The sequence below is a fragment of the Alexandromys fortis genome, unplaced genomic scaffold (genome assembly GCF_014885135.2).
Source record: "Alexandromys fortis isolate MF-2015 unplaced genomic scaffold, M_Fortis_MF-2015_v1.1 scaffold_157, whole genome shotgun sequence".
Taxonomy (NCBI): domain Eukaryota; kingdom Metazoa; phylum Chordata; class Mammalia; order Rodentia; family Cricetidae; genus Alexandromys; species Alexandromys fortis.
In genome coordinates, this window is record NW_026068041.1 from 3,437,675 (window position 1) to 3,456,470 (window position 18,796).

The following is an 18,796-nucleotide window of genomic DNA, read 5'->3' on the forward strand; positions in this document are numbered from 1 at the left end:
ACAAGCCAACAGACATTCAGACTGGTCATATAAATGTTGCTAGCCTCTGTTGTACAACTAAACATTGCTGTTTGAACAATAACGGCCTGGTCTTTGTGCTGTGTTCTTTCCTCCTCGATCAAATCAGCCACGGGTGACATCTTGCCCGTGTGTGAGCTAGGGACCCTCTTGACAAGAAGCAGTCACGGATATTACGAGATGGAACATGTGCAGTCTATTCATTTTCAGGTGACATGAGGTCATATCCCAGCCACTTCCTGGAACTTCGTAACCCCAGTGATGAGTGGGAGATCTGTACTTGATCTTACAAGTCCTGTGTTTTCCCAAAAAGTATTTAGTTCCATTTACTTAATTCTTAATATCCCTCTTTTTACACCCTGTAGGCATAAGGACCGATGAAAGCCTAGCCTTGCCTAGAAAACAATTTTACCATGAACATATCCAAACTACAAAGGGAAGCCGGGCGTTGGTGGCGCACGCCTTTAATCCCAGCACTCGGGAGGCAGAGGCAGGCGGATCTCTGTGAGTTTGAGACCAGCCTGGTCTACAAAGGGAGTTCCAGGACAGGCTCCAAAGCTACAGAGAAACCCTGTCTTGAAAAACCAAAAAAAAAAAAAAAAAAGTGTGCAAACTATAAAGGGGCCAGTGAGATGGCTCAGCTGGGAAGAACACTTTCTGCCAAGGCTGCTAACCTGAGTTCGATCCCTGGATTCTACATGGTGGAAGGAGAGAACTTCCAAAAGTTGTCCTCTGACCTCCATGTGTTCTTGTGCATGTGTGCACGCACACACACACACACACAGACACACACGATTCAAAGGGAACATGGCAGCTGGGCCAGCTGGTAAGAGTGACGGCTGTGCAAGCATGAAGGCCTGAATTCAGCTCCCTAACACCCACAAATAAGAACCAGGTATGGTCCCATGCTTACCTGGGGCGTGCTGGCCACCAGCCTGTGTCCAGGATCAGTGAGATATTCTTTCTTGAGAGTGAGAGGACACTCTCTTCTGGCCTCTTCGAGTGCACACAGGCGTGCACAGCCAGGCACACATGCACATACACCACTTGCACACTCAAAGGAAGTTAAACAGTAGCCTTTTTCTTGACGACAGGATGACCTTTCCCCTCACTTGTAGCTTATCAAACAACGCAGCTCTCATTTGTTTATTTCCCTAAAGTTTAATGTGAACTGTAAGCAATCACTGACTCTCTGTGAGGTGAACATAAGGCATAAATGAATGAGGAGAAGCGGTTTGGAGGGGCCAGGATGGAAAAGGATGAGGCAAGAGGCTCCTGAAACCACGCAGGGAAAATAATGAAGGTGGCAACTAGAGGCAACACAACACAGATGAAGGGAAGTGGAATTTGGAAGACAGCCGTTTGGTGGACATCAACTGTCACAGCCACAAGACACCTAAGCAATCTTCTGATCCCACCACCATACAAATGCAGCAGGTGATGTCCAGAGAACACACTCTGGACTTAGGGTTGCATTGGTCATGGCAGGAGAGACTAGATCTTGATGTTTGCTCCACTGCTGTACACTATTCTATCTGAATTTACTTTTTAATTCTAGTAAGTCTTGCACAAAAAAAAAAAAAAAAAAAAAAAAAAAAAAAAAAGCTGGGTGGTGGTGGTGCACATCTTTAATCCCAGCACTCAGGAGGCAGAGGTAGGTGGATTTCTATGAGGTCGAGGCCAGCCTGGTCTACAGAGTGAGTCCCAGGACAGGTTTCACCGCCAAAAGAATCTGTACTAGGCTTGGCGGCACATGCCTTTAAACCCAGCACTTGGGAGGCAGAGGCAGGAGGACCTCTGTGAGTTTGAGGGCAGCCTGGTCTACATAGTGAGTTTCAGGACAGCCAGAGCTACACAGAGAAACTGTCTCAAAAGACAACAAAAGAAAAAAAAAATCAGAAATCAGGACATGTCTTACGATGACAGTCTGATTATTTGGCAATTGTTTCTTCACTGGCACATCAATACTCGAGAGCGCCTTGATTAACACAGTGAGTGCGACACCTACAAAGGCTCAGCGGATCCCGGAGTCGGACCCACTGAAGGCTGAAACTCTCAGTCCACTTCCTGATCTAGCTCACCTTTTCCGGATGCTCTCGCACAAGGCCGTCGGTTCGGATTCTAGGCCTTCTTTGCTGGAAGAAAGCTCTGGCCTTAATAGCAGGAGCAAGAGGGCCTGGCTGTAGGTCTGTCTACACACAGGTTGCAGGACAGATCTACACACCCATCCTCCAGCCCCTCCCCGCTCTGGGTGGGGCCAGCTCCGCGAACACGCCCTTCAGGGCTCCCCCCCCCCCCCCCCCCCCCCCCCCCCCCCCCCCCCCCCCCCCCCCCCCCCCCCCCCCCCGCCCCCCCCCCCCCCCCCCCCCCCGCCAGTTTCTCTTGTGACAGCTTCCCACTCAACTCCAGATTTCTGCGCCACAATCTCCGCCCTTTCCTCAGGGCCCCGCCCCCTGCCCTGTAGGCCCCGCCCCTTCCCATTAGAAGGGCAGCCGGAGGCGGGAGGGGACCAAGATGGCGGTGAATCAGAACCACACAGAGGACCGCCGTGGGGCCACCATCCCTAGTGGCGAAAGGTGCCTGAGGGGACTTCCAGGCTGCTGTCGAGGAGGGAGGAGATGCTCAGGGGTAGCCTTGCGCGAATCAACGACTTTCCCGCCCTTTCCGGGCGCGGTCCTTTGACGTTTGAGGGCATGCGCCTTGGGCCGTCCCGGGAGCCTTTGGCGCGTGTGCAGGGTGCCAGGACGGGCGTCCTCAGAAAGGTCTAAGCGAGAGAGGTGTGAAGAGCTGGTCAGCCCTTGCATCGCGCATTGTGGCCACCATCGACTGTGTGCAACTTTACGGGGTGACAGTCACCCTGAGGGCCCTGGATGCGCCTCACACTACCCGAGTTAGGCGACTCGGAAGAGGGGCTAGGATGTGGAGTGGTGGTAACGGTGGAAAGATCCCCAAACTGGCGAGAGCCTGCCTCAGAAATTCCCCAAAGCTCGCTTTCTTGTTGCTTCAACCTGGGAGATGACAGCGCCACCTTTATTGGAAAGACTGGGAACAAAAAAGTAGGGGTGTTCAGGAAGAATGGCGCCCTCAACCTCTCCCGGGCTAGGACTTGTAAGGTGGCTTCTCTGTCAGTGGAGGCCCATCTCCAGGCAGACTTAAGACCTTGACCCCAATCCCTTCTTTAGTCCACCCCTCACCCACTCTCCCTACACTGTGTCTCCACTTCTTGATAATCTCTTGCTGATTTCCCTTTATTTCCCACTTGGCGGTGAGACTCAAATTTAATGGTGTGCTCAAATGAACTTGAAGGCCAGTTTGAGGCCATCCTGGTCTCCATAGCGAGTTCTAGCACAGCCAGAGCTATTTAGTAGAGAGACCCTGTCCCAAAAAAAGGAAAGAAAAGAAAAAAGCCCTGATTTTTTTTTGTTCCTTTGAAGTTTTAGAGCCTGTGCTCTTGAATATGTACCGATGGTTTCCCTTGAACAGCTAATTATGGCAAGTGTTATTCTTCATGCCTCTCTGCTGTGTCTGCAATGGGGGCAGGGCTGTTCCTCTCATTTCGCGAGTAGAAATATAAGACACGGTTTGCCCAGAGTCGTTTTCTGAAATGCCAAGTCTGAGAAAGCCCAGATTTGGATTTGGAATCACATGCATCAATTTCTCTTGCTGCCCTTCAGATAAGTTTTGTTTTCTGCTTTCTCTTTGTCAAAGACCCTATTGGCTATGACTTTCCTAGATACAAACTGCAGTAAGAAAATAGTTGAGGGGGGCAGGAATTGGATCTATTTTTAATGTTCCTTATAGTTATGATACACATTTGAGAGTTTAGGTACAATTTGTGGTGTGTTGAATGTGCTGAGACTGAAGTCTTGCTATTTATTTAGCTAGGGCTGGCCCTGAACTTGTGATTCTTCTCCCTCAGCCTCCCAATACAACAAAACACTCCAGAATACCTCAGATTTGGAATTGAGCAAGGGTTTATTTACACTGGAATACCAGCCATTGGCAGTAATAATATAGATATTGACATTAAAAAGCATCCCCAATGTATTGGTAAATGAGGAAAATAAATTACAAAAAGGTTGGGGGAGCACGTGTGTTATGGAGAAAGAATAGTGACTAAAGTTGGAGTTAGTGCTTGTTTGTATCTTTGCCTTGGTACAGTATATGTTAAATAGACCTAATCTAAAAACTTAAAAACGCTCCATTGAAGCCAGATGTGATCATGCAGGCCTGCTGGGATTACAGGGGATGGTGCAGGTTTGCTGGGATTGCAGGGGATTGTGCAGGCCTGTGGGATTGCAGGGGATGGTGCAGGTCTGTGGGACTGCAGGGGATGGTGCAGGCCTGCTGGGATTGCAGGGTGTTGTAATAGGAACTGAGCAGTGGGCTACGTTCCTGGCACCCGGCCGCCTGCATGGCTAGCTTTATACCCGAAATAATTACACGGAAACTGTATTCTTTTAGACACTGCCTGGCCCATTAGTTATAACCTCTTATTGGCTAGCTCTTACATATTGATCTAACCCATTTCTAATAATCTGTGTAGCCCATGAGGTGGCTTACCAGGGAAGATCTTAATCTGCGTCTGTCTAGAGTGGGAGAATCATGGCGATTCTGACTCGGCTTCTTTCTTCCAGCATTCTGTTCTGTTTACTCCGCCTATCTAAATTCTACCCTATCAGAGGGCCAAGCAGTTTCTTTATTAATTAACCAATGAAAGCAACAGATAAGATACAAGACCCACCTCCATCAGCAGGGGATGGTACAGGCCTGTGGGATTGCAGGGGATGTTGCAGGTCTGCTGGGATTACAGGGGATGGTGCAAACCTGCTGGGATTACAGTTCTGTGTCGCCATACCTGGTTTGGAGTGCATGTGTCATCATGACTGAGAGGTCATAAATGTACAGGCCAGGCTGTGTTGTAAAAATGAAAAAGAGCTGGCGGTGGTGGCACACGCCTTTAATCCTGGCAGGTGGATCTCTGCGAGTTTGAGGCCAGCCTGGTCTACAAGAGCTAGTTCCAGGACAGGCTGCAAAGCTTCAGAGAAATCCTGTCTCGAAAAACAACAGCAACAACAACAAAAAATAAACAAAAAAAGGAAAAGATTAAATAGTTTTATTTTATCCATTTTTTAAAAATTTGGCAGATAATACTTGATGTCATAATAGGAAAAACAGAGAAAAAATTATTTCCCCAAATTCCAGCATTCAGTAGTTTTTACATCTTAGTATGGATTTCTCTTCTCTTTTCCCTATGGAAACTCATGTTTGTCCCCCCCCCCCCGCCCCTTTACCAGCTTTGGAACTAAATTTTTCTCATTTGCCAATCTATTGAGGCAATTTTTAGTACCCATATCTGTATTGCTACTGTCAATGGCTAATACTCCAGTGTGCATAAATCTTTGCTTAATTCTCAATATGAACTATTCCGATGTCCTTTTCCTCATTTATAAGCATTATTGCTTGGAATTTTTAAAAAATTAAAATTACATCTGTGCAGGTGCACATGCCACAGCACATGTAGAGGTCATAGGACAACCTATGGGGGTTCTCTCACCTTCTACCATGTGGGTCCAAGAGATCAAATTTAGCCTATTAGGCTCAGTGGCAAGTGCCTTTACTCGGGGAATCTGCTTGAGAATGTATCTCTACCAGTCTATCAAAATGTGCCTTTGAGGCTGGACCATAACCTGTCTCTGTGCCTTACCTGTGATGCTAAGGATGCTGTGAGAGGCAAGGAAGAGCTTGGGTTGAGGCTTCTTCTGGTGTCCCAGTCCCACCCCATGGAGGAAACCAGCACTAGCACAGTGCATACTTCCAGTTTCCCCTGTCCACCGGCAAAAGCTTACTGGTTATTTTACAAGTGTAGTAAATTGTGAAGGTCTCCATATTGAAAGACAAAGATCCTAAGAACTGTGAAGGATTTGCATTTCCGGATAAACGTTACAGCAGAGCAATAAGCAGGCAGTTATTAGATGGAGTGATAAAGGAGAGCATCACTATTAGCAGTAGAGGAGTAGCTGAGTTCCCCTGAGGGCGAAACTATTTTGAAAATCAGGTAGGGATTGTGGAAGAAGGGGACCTTCGGGCTATTTCTGTCCTAGAAATATGCTTGAAGCATGTTAGCCTCCAAAAAGAAGGAAAAGCAAACAGATAAGTTGTTATAAAGGGAAGATCCTCCTCAGTCAGGCCAAGGCATCCTAACAAACCAAAACCAAAGGAGAAGATGAATGAAAAACCAGGGCACAGGTCCCTTTATCAGATTCAAGATACCCAAGGATAAAAGAAGAACTTAGGGTCTGGTGTCGTACTTATGTTAGTATCATTAAAATAAAGGCTTTGTGGAGTACACACTTCAGCTGGCCAAAATCTAGAGATTACTTAGGCATAAAAACACATGCTACCAAATAGCTTTTTTTTTTTAAATATAAAATAGTCCATAGGAAAAAGTTTAAGAACTTTAAAGTGTTGTGTTTCTATCTTGTCTTCTCCCAGTACAGGTTGAACATCCCTGATCTGAAAATCCAAAATGCTCTCCTAAATTCAGATGTGATAGGGCTAGAGAGATAGTTCATCTAGTGAGGGCTTACTTATCCTGTTCTGCTAGAGGACCCCAGTTCAGTTCCCAGAACCTACACTAGATGGAGCTCAACTGCCTGTAACTCCAGCTCCAGAACTAAGGCTTACAAGGGTACCTACAGATATGTGTATACCGGTACTCTTCCCATACAAAGGGCATACACACAATTTGAAAAAATTATTCCGGATGTGGTGGTACATACCTGAAGGCGAAACTGCCTTGAAAATTACAGCACTCGGGTTGATGTAAGAGGATTGTGAGTTCCAGGACAACCTGGGCTATATAGCCAGACCATGTCTCAAAACAACAACAAAACCTTTTAATGTGGTCTACAGAGCAAGTTCCAGGACAGCCAGAGCTGTTACACAGAAAAACCCTGTCTTAAACAAACAAACAAGCAAAAAGCCAGGAGGTGGTGGCACATGCCTTTAATCTCAGCACTTGGGAGGCAGAGGCAGGTGGATCTCTGTGAATTTGAAGCCAGCCTGGACTACAAGAGCTAGTTCTAGGACAGGCTCCAAAGCTACAGAGAAACCCTGTCTCGAAAAAAAAAAAAACCTTCAACTTTGCTATTTGTTTTCTACCATTCTATCTTCTGTGTTCCTTAACTTCTTCACTACTGCCTATTGTTTCTGAGATTTTTTCCAGTATGCCATTTAATTTCCTTCTTATTTCTTTTTGGATATATTCTAGTGGTTTTCCTTGTGTTTGACCTGTTGATTATACTTAACATCTTAATTTACAGTAATATAACTCAAATCAACAGTGGTGCTCTGTGACTTGGCCAGGCTCTCCATGTTTCCTCCCACCCACGGGTGGGCCGGCTGAGGACACGTGGAAGCCTGGGCTAGGGAACCAGGTTTCTTTACAGCAGCTCTCCATTCTACCTGCCTGAGCACGACTTCTATGCACACCACCGGCTTCAGTTGGTGAGTTCCCCCATTCTGGTCAGCTTAACCGTTTCTCTGAACCCTAGGAATGGACCGTTGTGCTCCTGGAAATCTTCTGGTGTTCCTAGCCCCCAACCCTTAATGGCTGCATTTGAACCCTTCATTGACATTCATCTCGGGATTGCTTCCCTTAGCTAAAATCGTCAGTCCTCCTGCTACTGCTGCCAACAAACAGGGTCCCTTGGATTTTTCTTTCTCCTTTTTTCTTTTCTTTTTGACTACTTGTTAGTGGTCCCTGTTGTGATCTCTCTGGGTTCTGAGTTGCCCTGACCGGAGCCAGTAAGGCTTTAACAGCCTGCCTGTAGGCAGAGGACACTCTCAGGCCCTGTGGTGTTCACCACTGATTCACACCCTGCCTATTGGGGGAGACGTCCCCTTATAGGCATTGTGGTGTCGCTGTTTTCGTGGGTTCACGGTTTCAGCTATGGGTAGCAAGCCATCCAAGCCCATCAATCCAGCCTCCCCCCCGGGGTACCTTTTAGAGGCCCTAAAACCCCAGGCCTTAAAGCCCTACTTACAGATTCCAACACTTGTCCATCTTTGTTCAAAAAATGGCCTCCTTACAATTTAGATAACAATTTAAAGTGGCCACTTAGTGGCACATTTGATCCCGATATTCTGTGGGACCTTTCTAACTACTGTTAGTGCACAGGCAAATGGAAGGAGTTTCCTTTCTTCCAAGCTTTTTACTATCTAAGTTCTAAGCCTAAGCCCTTTGTCCTTGCAAGTTGTTTGCCTGCTCACATGTTCCTGGCTATGCCATCTGAGCTGGAAGGACACTCCACTTCTGCTCTGGAACCCCTGCCTTTTTGACCTCAGCGGGCAGGTACCCCCATTCCTTTAGCTCCTACCCCTGTTCTTCAGCTCCTACCCTCACTCCACCAGTGTCCCACTGGCTCCACTTTTCCTCAAATTGTCCCTGCCGTCAATTCCAGCCTTTGCTCCCCTTCTGCGGTTTGTGGCATGGCAGCTCAGTGACAGGGCAGATCACGCCTCTAGGTCTCTCTTATTATTAAACTTAAAATCCCTGAAGCTCAAAAATCATGACTTTTCCTCACAACATGTGACCGCTGCCATTTTGACTGAGCAGGTGACCTTACCATAATCTTAACTGAGGTCAGGTGACTTCACTGCCATCTTAACTGAAGTATTCCCTGTCTGCCCCCCCCCCCCCGTTCTGACTCTGTTGCATATGTGTTTTGTGCAGTGGCATGTCTTTGATAGGGCCCACCAAGAGCATCCACTTCACCCAATTCCTGTTCACTCTGTTTGTGTGTTCATACATGTAACTTAAATGCACCTATGTTTACTGTTAAATGTTACAATTGTCTGTTCATTGCATCTCATTTCAGACTACAAAACAATAAGTCTCATGTTTTAAACTGGTATGTACTTTTAAGTCTATTACAAAAATACTTTATATTTAATCCAACCCTCATTTAAAATATATTAGAATGTTCTCTACTATTGTCAGGTCTGCCATTACCTTCTGTTGCAAGAAGTTTTTTCTTCCTTCTGTCTTTTTACAAGTGTAAATCTTACCTGTTAAGATGAAATCCAGGCCGGGCGATGGTGGCGCACGCCTTTAATCCCAGCACTCGGGAGGCAGAGGCAGGCGGATCTCTGTGAGTTCGAGACCAGCCTGGTCTACAGAGCTAGTTCCAGGACAGGCTCCAAAGCCACAGAGAAACCCTGTCTCGAAAAACCAAAAAAAAAAAAAAAAAAAGATGAAATCCAGTACAGTTAAGCTCGAACCCAGCTCTCCAGACAGATTCTATACTGTATGTTATACCTGATAAACAGCCCTCAACTGCTCAGAAATCTGGGAAATATGGCATTTAAATATTTAATTATTAAAAGACTTTTTCATAACAAAAAGAGACAGGTTGGCTCCTAAAAGTGGCACTCTACTTCCTCCAGAAGAAGACAGAAGACAAATAGGCACAGAACAATGTCCATCTGCAATTCGTTTCAACTGCCAAGTGCTGACCACTGGGAAAAACCGCCTTTCATTTAAACTAAAGATTGCTGGAATCGACAGCCTAACTGCTCAGGTCAAGGTAGGCCTGTCTTCCTACAGATTTCTTAGCCCACAGGATCTTCTGGAGCCTGGCAGACCCTGCGCTAAACAGAAAAAGGCAAATACGACCTTCAGTGACTATGGAGGACCCTGAGGAGTAGCTTTAGGTGCCAACCAAGTAAGTTCTCTGCTGTTTTTTAATCAATAACTCAAGTAAAATTTTATCCTTCTCAAAGATCTCTGATACAGTTTGACAGCTGAGAGGTTATGTCAGTTTAAAAGGACAACCACACCAAAAAAATTCAACAAAATAAAAATATAAGACCTGGAAGTTATAAAGTTGTGAGGATAAATACAAGTTATCAAATTTCTCTCTCACACTGCCTTCTATAGTCTTAAAAACACTTTTTATTGTGCAAAAAATCTATCACAGTCATTCTGACATAAATATGCTCTTGTTTATACAACGTATATGTCTAAAACTGTTTTCACAAAGAATTCTTGTGAGTTCCAGGGAGCCAAATTGAAGGATCCACCTTAAACAGGTGGAAGAGACACCAGACATTTCCATACCACAAACATTGAACAGGAGCAAAGAGACCAGCTACACCAGGATGTGACCAGCACCCAGCTTTCTCAGGTTCCTCCCCAAAGATCACACCCACAAATAAGCAGGAAGCAGTCTTGAGAATCCGCCGCCCCAATTCATTTAACCTGTGGCGCCTATCCTCCTGCCTTTTTTATTATAAAAAAGAGATGGGAATGTAATGGTCTGTCCTGTCCCTTTAAGAGACAAGCTACACCCATTCCCTCCCCATCTGCTGAGACAAGATGATCATCAGCTTTTAGCCTGAGATCCTCCCTTTCTGTCTCTAAGAGGCAGTTTCTGTCTCTCCCTTCTCCCACACTTCTCCCCTTCCCCCTGTTCCTCTCTCTCTCTCTCTCTCTCTCTCTCTCTCTCTTTCTCTCTGCCTCTCTCTGTGCTTCTCTCTCTGCTCCTCTCCCCTTTTCCCTCTGTAACCCACTAAATAAATATCCAACCTCACTCTGCATGGTGTGCCTATTCATGTCTCTGTCTCTCGCCCGCCATGAGGCTCCCTGCCTGCTACTACCCAGGTATCCACAGTGGCATGGTCTCATGGCCTGCTGCCCACTGTAGCCACTTGGGGATCTGCAGCAGTTTTATTTAAACCATAACATCAACAAAAAAATCTTTTGTCCTATGTTGCTCTGCCCACTCCCAAAACTTTAGTGTCACACATTACAGTTCTTTGTATTATCACTATCAATGTGTAATTCTCATTTTATGATCTTAAACTGGTCCTTCCACTATATCACCCCCTCCTTAGTCATGTAACTTCCCTGCTGAAAAATCCAGAACTTGCAGTTCTTGCCTGTCCAGTGAGTTCCCAAGCTCACATCCCAAACCACTTCCCAACCTGGTCTCTCTTCTCCCTGTTACCCATGCTGTGTGACGTCCATATGGCCTTTCCATTATCTGTGTCTCCATTCCCATCAATGCTATGGACGGAATTGTTTCTTCTACCATTACCTCTGCCTTAAACATTACCCATTTCTTAATAATAAGCTCTAGTGGGGTCCTTTCTGAAAGATCTTTCACAGTTGTGTCGACCATAAACAATCTGTCCTGTTAAATTACTGGGACATTTTTGTGCCATTTACATGATACATGCCTCCTATTACTTGCATTATGTTCTCTGTTCATGTTTCCTCTCTTTTTAATTTTCTTAAAATAAATATTTAGCAACTTACAATTTGCTAGAGCTATAGTACTGAAGGAGACAGTTCTCTCTAATAATCACAGAGGGGGCATTGAACAAATGAACTCAAAAAACACCTATATTCTATGAGGGAGGCAAGCTCAAGTCCAAACTGTCCCTATTCGGAGCGAACCCGGAGTAATGTGCAGGGTTTAGGGGGGAGTGAAGCCAGAGTAATGTGCGGGGCGAAGGGGGAAGTGAATCCCGAGTAATGTGTGTGGTTCAGGGGCTGGAGTGAAGCCAGAGCAGTGTGTAGGGTGGGGTGGGGGTAATGAAGCCAGAGTAATGTGTGGGGCTGGTGGGGGAGTGAAGCCGTAGTAATGTGCGGGGTTGTGGGGGAGTGAAGCGGGAGTAATGTGCGGGGTTGTGGGGGAGTGAAGCCGGAGTAATGTGCGGGGTTGTGGGGGAGTGAAGCCGGAGTAATGTGCGGGGTTGTGGGGGAGTGAAGCCGGAGTAATGTGCGGGGTTGTGGGGGAGTGAAGCCGGAGTAATGTGCGGGGTTGTGGGGGAGTGAAGCCGGAGTAATGTGCGGGGTTGTGGGGGAGTGAAGCCGGAGTAATGTGCGGGGTTGTGGGGGAGTGAAGCCATGGTAATGTGCGGGGTTGGGAGCGTGAAAGTGTCTGTGCCTAGTCTTCTTTATCAGCCAAACATTCCAAGAGCCCAGTTCTTCCTAGTTATTGCACAAGAAATCTAAGAATTAGTGGCAAACATTGAGACTAGAAGTTTGAAAAGACAAAGAAAATCCAGCCATAAAAAGGGAGAAGAGGGGCTGGAGAAATAACTTGGTTAAGAGCACTTCTTGCTGTTCTAGAGGGCCCAGATTTGGTTCCCAGTGCCCATGTTAGTTAGCTCATAATAATCTGTAACTCCAGTTCCAGGGGATCCAAAGGCTTCTTCTGGCCTCTATGAACATCCACACACATGTGGCATACACTCACACAATCACACACATGCATAAACTAAATGTATAAGTAAAAATAAAATCATTTTATTTTAAAAATTATTTTGTGTGTATGGATATTTTCCCTGCATGTCTGCCTGTGCACCGCATGTATGAAGGTCCTTTGAAGGTCAGAAGAGGGCATCAGATCTGCTGGAACTGAAGTTACAGACTATTGTGAGCTGCCTTGTGGGTGCTGGGACTCAAACCTGGGTCCTCTGGAAGAGGAGCCAGTGGTCTTAACTGGTGAACTTACGTGGTCTGCTCTGGTCCAGACAAAATAATTTTAATACATTTTTTATTTTGAGGCAGGTTTCTCCGTAGCTTTTGGTTCCTGTCCTGGAACTAGCTCTTGTAGACCAGGCTGGCCTCGAACTCACAGAGATCCACCTGCCTCTGCCTCCCAAGTGCTGGGATTAAAGGCGTGCGCCACCACTGCCCGCTGATACTTATTGAGCTCTACATTTTTCTCTGCTCCCCTCCCTGCCTCTCCCCTCCCACTTTCAATCCTCCCCCAAGGTCCCCATACTTAGGAGAGCTTGTCTTTTTCTACTTTCTACTTCCCATGTAGATTAGATCTATATAAGTCTCTCTTAGTGTCCTCATTGTTGTCTAAGTTCTCTGGGATTGTGGTTTGTAGGCTGGCTTTCTTTGCTTTATGTTTAAAAACCACCTATGAGTGAGTATATGTGATAATTGTCTTTCTGTGTATGGGTTACCTCACTCAAAATAATGTTTTCTAGCTCCATCCATTTTCCTGCAAAATTCAAGATGTCATTTTTTTCTGCTGTGTAGTACTCCATTGTGTAAATGTACCACATTTTCCTCATCCATTCTTCAGTTGAGTGGCATTTAGGTTGTTTCCATGTTCTGGCTATGACAAACAATGCTGCTAAGAACATAGTTGAGCACATGTCCTTGTGGCACGATTGAGCAGCCTTTGGATATATACCCAAAAGTGGTATTACTGGTTCTTGAGGAAGATTGTTTCCTAATTTTCTGAGAATCACCACACTGACATCCAAAGGGGTTGGACCAGCTTGCATTCCCACCAGCAATGCAGAAGTGTTTCTTTTCCCCACAACCTCTCCAGCATAATTTGTCATCAGTGTTTTTGATTTTGGCCATTCTTACAAGTGTAAGATGGAATCTCAGAGTTGTTTTGATTTGCATTTCTCTGATGACTAAGGATGCTGAACATTTTCTTAAGCGTCGTTCAACCATTTTAGATTCCTCTGTTGAGAGTTCTCTGATTAGGTCTGTACTCCATTTTATTTATTGGATTATGTGATCTTTTGGTGTTCAATTTCTTGAGTTCTTTGTATATTTTGGAGATCAGAACTTTGTCTGCTGTGGGGTTAGTGAAGATCTTTTCCCATTCTGTAGGCTGTCGTTTTGTTGGCCATGTCCTTTGCTTTACAGAAGCTTTTCAGTTTCAGGAGGTCCCATTTATTAATTGTTTCTCTCAGTGTCTATGCTGCTGGGGTTATATTTAGGAAATGGTTCCCTGTGCCAGTGCATTCAAGTGCACTTCCCACTTTCTCTTCTATAAGGTTCAGTGTGGCTGGCTTTGTGTTGAGGTCTTTGATCCATTTGGACTTGAGTTTTGTGCATGGTGATAGATATGGGTCTATCTTCATTCTTCTATATGTTGATATCCAGTTATGCCAGCACCACTTGTTAAATATGCTTTCTTTTTTTCATTTGATATTTTTTGCTTTTTTATCAAAGATCAGGTGTTCAAAGATGTGTAGATTGATATCTGGGTCTTCTATTTGGTTCCATTGGTCTTTCCTGTCTGTTCTTATGCCAATACCAGGCTGTTTTCAGGACTGTAGCTCTGTAGTAGAGTTTGAAATCAGGGATTGTGATGCCTCCCGAAGTTCTTTTATTGTACAGGATTGTTTTGGCTATCCTGGGTTTTTTGCTTTTCCATATGAAGTTGAGTACCATTTTTTCGAGATCTTTGAAGAATTTTGCTGGGATTTTAAGAAGGAAGAATAGGAACAAGTAGTTCAAGAACAGTATTTATTGAATCCTTTTCATTTTCTAAAATAGAACTAGCAGCTAATATATATTGACTGATACCTTTTTTTTTTGGTGTTTTCTTTGGTGATGCTAGGGTTCACATCTGGACTAGCAATTCTAGGCAGGTGTTCTAGCCTAGAGCTGCATCCACAGCCCTGAGTGTGTCTTTTATGTACTTCTTAACATGTGCTGCCCGCCTTGCCTTTCTGCAGTCTCCTGAAGAGGTTTTCAGATGTGGACCTCTCCTTCCCCCAGCCACCACCAGGCTCCAGCTTCTTCAGTGGTACAAAGAGGGGTACACTGTTTCTCACCTCATATCGGGTAATGTATACTTTTCTTTTGATTGGCTGATTAGCTTACATTTGCTTTTCATGAAGCTGAAAAAAGTTAAACATTGGCTTTTAAGGTGTTTTAAGACATTTTTACTTTGAGACTTCCATTTTGAAGAAGGATGGAAGAAAGAGATGATGTTTCTCAATTAGGCCACACTACCCAAGTGACCTTGGCGTTGCTTCTGCAAGACTCTATCCACGGACAAATTCTGTATTCCTTTTCCAAAGTTTCCTTCCTCACTTAGGTGATTTTTGTGACGTCACGCTCAGACAATGACCCCATGTTGTCTTTTATGATGCCATTCCATCTAATGACGAACTGCACTGTTGAACAACCAATCTTTGCTGCAAACTACATTAAAGGCACAATTCAGGCAGCTCCCGATGGTAAGTTTTTCTTCTTAGAAGTGCCTCCTGTATGCCCTCAAAAAGATGCTAAGAGTTTAAGATTCTGACTTGCTTCGTGTTCAAACCAAAGCCGAGCTGCGTGCATGAGGGTGCATTCCTCAGGGTTTGTGAGTATTTGCCATTTCTTCGCCCAGGTGGCTGGGAAGGATCAGCAACTTTTAAAATGGCCTTCAGGAAAGGAGGTGCCATCAAGTTTGCCCAGCTCCTGGCCAAAGCTGCCTCCGCTGGTGAGTGATAACGCAGTAGAGGCTGTAGGCATTAAGGGGTTGAAGTAGTACTACTTCTTAGCAGAGCTGGCTAGCCTGTGCTCAGGCATCTGGCATTTCAACATGAATTCAACAAGCATTTCCTGAGTTTACCTGTATGCTTATTTACCTCGCCCTGTCCTGGGGTAGCTGGGAGCCTGTAGTCAGACACCTGTATGACTAACCTAAAACCAGTGTTCTTTTGTGCTACCTTCTGCATGGCTTGGTCCTAGAAACCTGGCTGGAGTGACCTGGGAATGAAGAACAGACATACTCTTGTACAAAAAGCCTGCCCTGATGGAGCAGCATGTGGCTCAGAAACTCAGTGTCTGTCCGAACAGCATGAGGGAGAGGTCAGGTCTTCTTTGTAGGAAGTCTGTGTCTGTGAGCCGTCTCAGGCTGTGACCAACCTGGGCGAGGAAGTTTCAGTAAATGCTTCTGTACAGTCTTGTCAATATTTGTACTTTGTCCAGAGGAAATCCTCGCCAATTCCCTGAGCTCAACCTGGGGAAAGCTTTGTCACCTGCATTTTGATCTTGCCTTGGCCTTTCCCCTGTTTCTCTTCTGTTTGCTCTTATTGTCCATGAGGGGAATCGGGGCCCTACTGTCCTACGATGTCCTACAATGTTGACCTCATGGCTGTACCGGAGAATGCTCTCTGTAATTGAAATATTCATTTCTACTGCTTTTATCCAACCTAACTTCACTTCCTGCCGCCCACACTCTTACAATCCAGTCAAACTGCACTTTGTACCTTACCCACTCTTCTCCTGAGTTGTCATTTTGTTCGGTCAGGCTCTTTTCTGCTCTCTTTGTTTTTTTTTTTTTTTTTTTTTTTTTGGTTTTTGGTTTTTTTCTTCAGTGTGCCCCTGTAGCTCTGGAGCCTGTCCTGGAACTAGCTCTTGTAGACCAGGTTGGCCTTGAACTCAGAGATCCACCTGCCTTTGCCTCCCAAATGCTATCACTGCCCAGTGCCTCAGTGCCTTTCTTTTTTTTTTTTCTACCTCAAGCCCCAATCTAGATGTTGAAAACCCAGCCTAGTAAAGATGGTCATTTGCAGATACATATATATTTGCTTTAATAAAAACATTGACTATGGTGCCCCAGACACGATGGAAGAGTATAAAGTGTCTAGGTTAGTACAGTGAATGAACTATGATGCTGTAGATATGGTCAAGACCTATAATCAATGTAAGTTTGAAAGTAAATGAGTTTAGTTTAAAATCATGTAATTTAGTTAGTGCTTTTTAAGTGTTTTCTATACTGGACAGTATCTTAGGCCCTTTGCCATCGGTTTAATGCTCATAAAATCTTATGATATAACTGGACAGTGGTGACATATATATACATATATATATATACCATATATGTCATATGGTTTTATATATATGTATATATATATGCTAATATTATGCTCATTTGATAGCTGGGAAACCAAGTAAGTGATGGTTGTATAGTAAGTACTATTATTAGGTCCTAAATAACCACAGATAATGAGACAAAATTTCTGCTCTCAAGAAGTATGAGGTTTAAGAAAAGGGCCACATGTATTTTTACTTAGTATCACCAGAGCATTGTTGGCTCTCATGTAAGGGGGTAGTTATACTGTTAGTTACTCAGTTCATAGCTGCTATATAGCTAATTGAAAATAATAGAGTTCTTATTTTGCCAAATTGTTTTCTCAGCTGCCCAAGGAACTCCACTCACAGTTTCAAGTTTCTGGATAAGTCCTTTAGGAATCATTGTCATAGCTGGGGAGAGGAGCGCGTGTGCCCCACAGGCATGCCAAGGTGAGGTAATGAGGGCTTTTTGGAAACTGGCCCCAAATGCCCTTTCAGGGTTCAGAAAAGAAAGCTACAGCCATCAGAAGGCTTGGGATCTAAGGATGGAAATGAATCTCTTCACTCCGTACTTCTTTGTGCCAGTTTCTCTATTGCTCTGCTACTATTCCAATTCTCCTGTCCTACTGCTAACTTCTCCTTGTCTCTTCTCCTAGCTCCTTCTCTCTCCCTAAAAGCTCTCTTTATCCCAGGAACCTTGAAGTGATAAAGAAAATACAAGAGTTACCTCTCATTGGTCAAAAGCACATTCCTAGAGCAAGTGACAAGGAGCCGAGTCAACACGAGGGCCCAAGGGTACAGGACCAGAGGCGGGGGTACAGTGCCCAGTGAGATATGCTTTGAGACACAGGCCTTTTGTTAACATGCCGGCAGGCAAAGAATTGGGTGCTTTTTCTTAGGGTGCGTTGTGTATTTGTGTAGTAACCTTGGTTGGACATCTGCAACTCTAGGTCTACATACTGAGTTCCAGGATAGCTACTACAATATAGAACTCCCCCCCCCTCTCTCTATATTTTTTTTTTTTGAAAAGAGCCTTTAATGTCAGACCCAAACTCCAGACTTCAGGTGCAGAAAATGAAATGTTGGTTCTTTTCCAGAGTTCCCATCTCTCTGCTACTGTAATGAAATATCTGAGACAATTATTGAAAAAAAGGTTTTATTATTATTTTGAGACAGGATCTCAAGTAGTCCAGACAGATCTCCAACTCACTCAGTAGCTGAGGATGCTGGTGACTGAACTGGGGTCCTCTGAAAGAGCAGCCCATGCCCTTGATTACTGAGCCATCTCTCTAGAGCCACCCCCTCCTTTAAAATCATAGTTTTTCCTTCTGGTTTTCAAATTATGATCCTCGCTGAGGGTGTTTCCTTTTCATAAACTCAACAAACATTATCAAATAAAATATGTATCAGCACAACTCTGAGTAATGACCACTTAACTAGAAGGGTATTTCCAGGTAATTCAGATCACCTTACCAGAAAAAACGATAAGGCTTTTGTCTGGTGATGACTAAAGGGAAGGTTCTAGCTTGCCTAAATTCTCACATGTGAGTTTCCCTTGGTATTATTTTCTGTGTTCTTCAGTTATTCTTTGTCCACAGGTTAACAATTTTTCCCTTCTTTTTGCCATTCCCAGCTGCCTATGGAGTCCCACCTGCGGGACACGGAGCCCCACCTCCCAGATATGATGTCCTGCCTCCTGGATATGGAACTGGGATGTATGGATCCCCTCCTCCTCTGTATGGAGCTACTCCTGTGGGCTATGGAGTCCTGCCTCCTGGATATGAAGCCCCCACTATGGAGTACGGAGTCCCACCTCCCAGATATGGAGTCCCACCTCCCAGATATGGAGTCCCACCTCCCAGATATGGAGTCCCACCTCCCAGATACGGAACCACAGCTGTGATGTCTAGTTCTCCACCTCCCAGATATGAAGCCCCACCTATGGGTTATGAGACTTTGCCACCTGCTCAGTTGGAAGCAGGACATCCCATTTCTGTGGCAGCCCAGACTCCTGGATTCCAAGCATCTTTTCCCTCTACCTCATCTTCACAAACTCATTCTCCCCCCCTCTAAGATGTAAACCTTGAAGTTTCACCAAGCAAAACCATACACTAGCATTGAAGTCAAGAAAGAGCGTTTAGGTATATGATCCCA

General features: G+C 44.9%; 1 protein-coding gene across 1 annotated transcript; it reads left to right on the forward strand.

The window, feature by feature from the left end:
• The first annotated feature begins 2,532 nt into the window (after window positions 1-2,532).
• Window positions 2,533-18,796, forward strand: Wbp2nl (WBP2 N-terminal like). The gene is made up of 6 exons (XM_050165649.1): window positions 2,533-2,594; window positions 14,530-14,638; window positions 14,895-15,036; window positions 15,192-15,284; window positions 16,988-17,092; window positions 18,276-18,796. Exons 1-6 carry the CDS (start codon window positions 2,533-2,535, stop codon window positions 18,713-18,715), a joined length of 951 nt encoding a protein of 316 aa, XP_050021606.1. The 3' UTR covers window positions 18,716-18,796.

Excerpts from the sequence above, each read along its gene's own strand:
- Wbp2nl (XM_050165649.1), top strand. The coding sequence starts at position 2,533 with ATGGCGGTGAATCAGAACCACACAGAGGACCGCCGTGGGGCCACCATC. Across the intron at positions 14,639-14,894 it reads TGTTTCTCACCTCATATCGG|GTGATTTTTGTGACGTCACG; the intron begins GTAATGTATACT and ends TTCCTCACTTAG. Across the intron at positions 15,037-15,191 it reads AATTCAGGCAGCTCCCGATG|GTGGCTGGGAAGGATCAGCA; the intron begins GTAAGTTTTTCT and ends TTCTTCGCCCAG.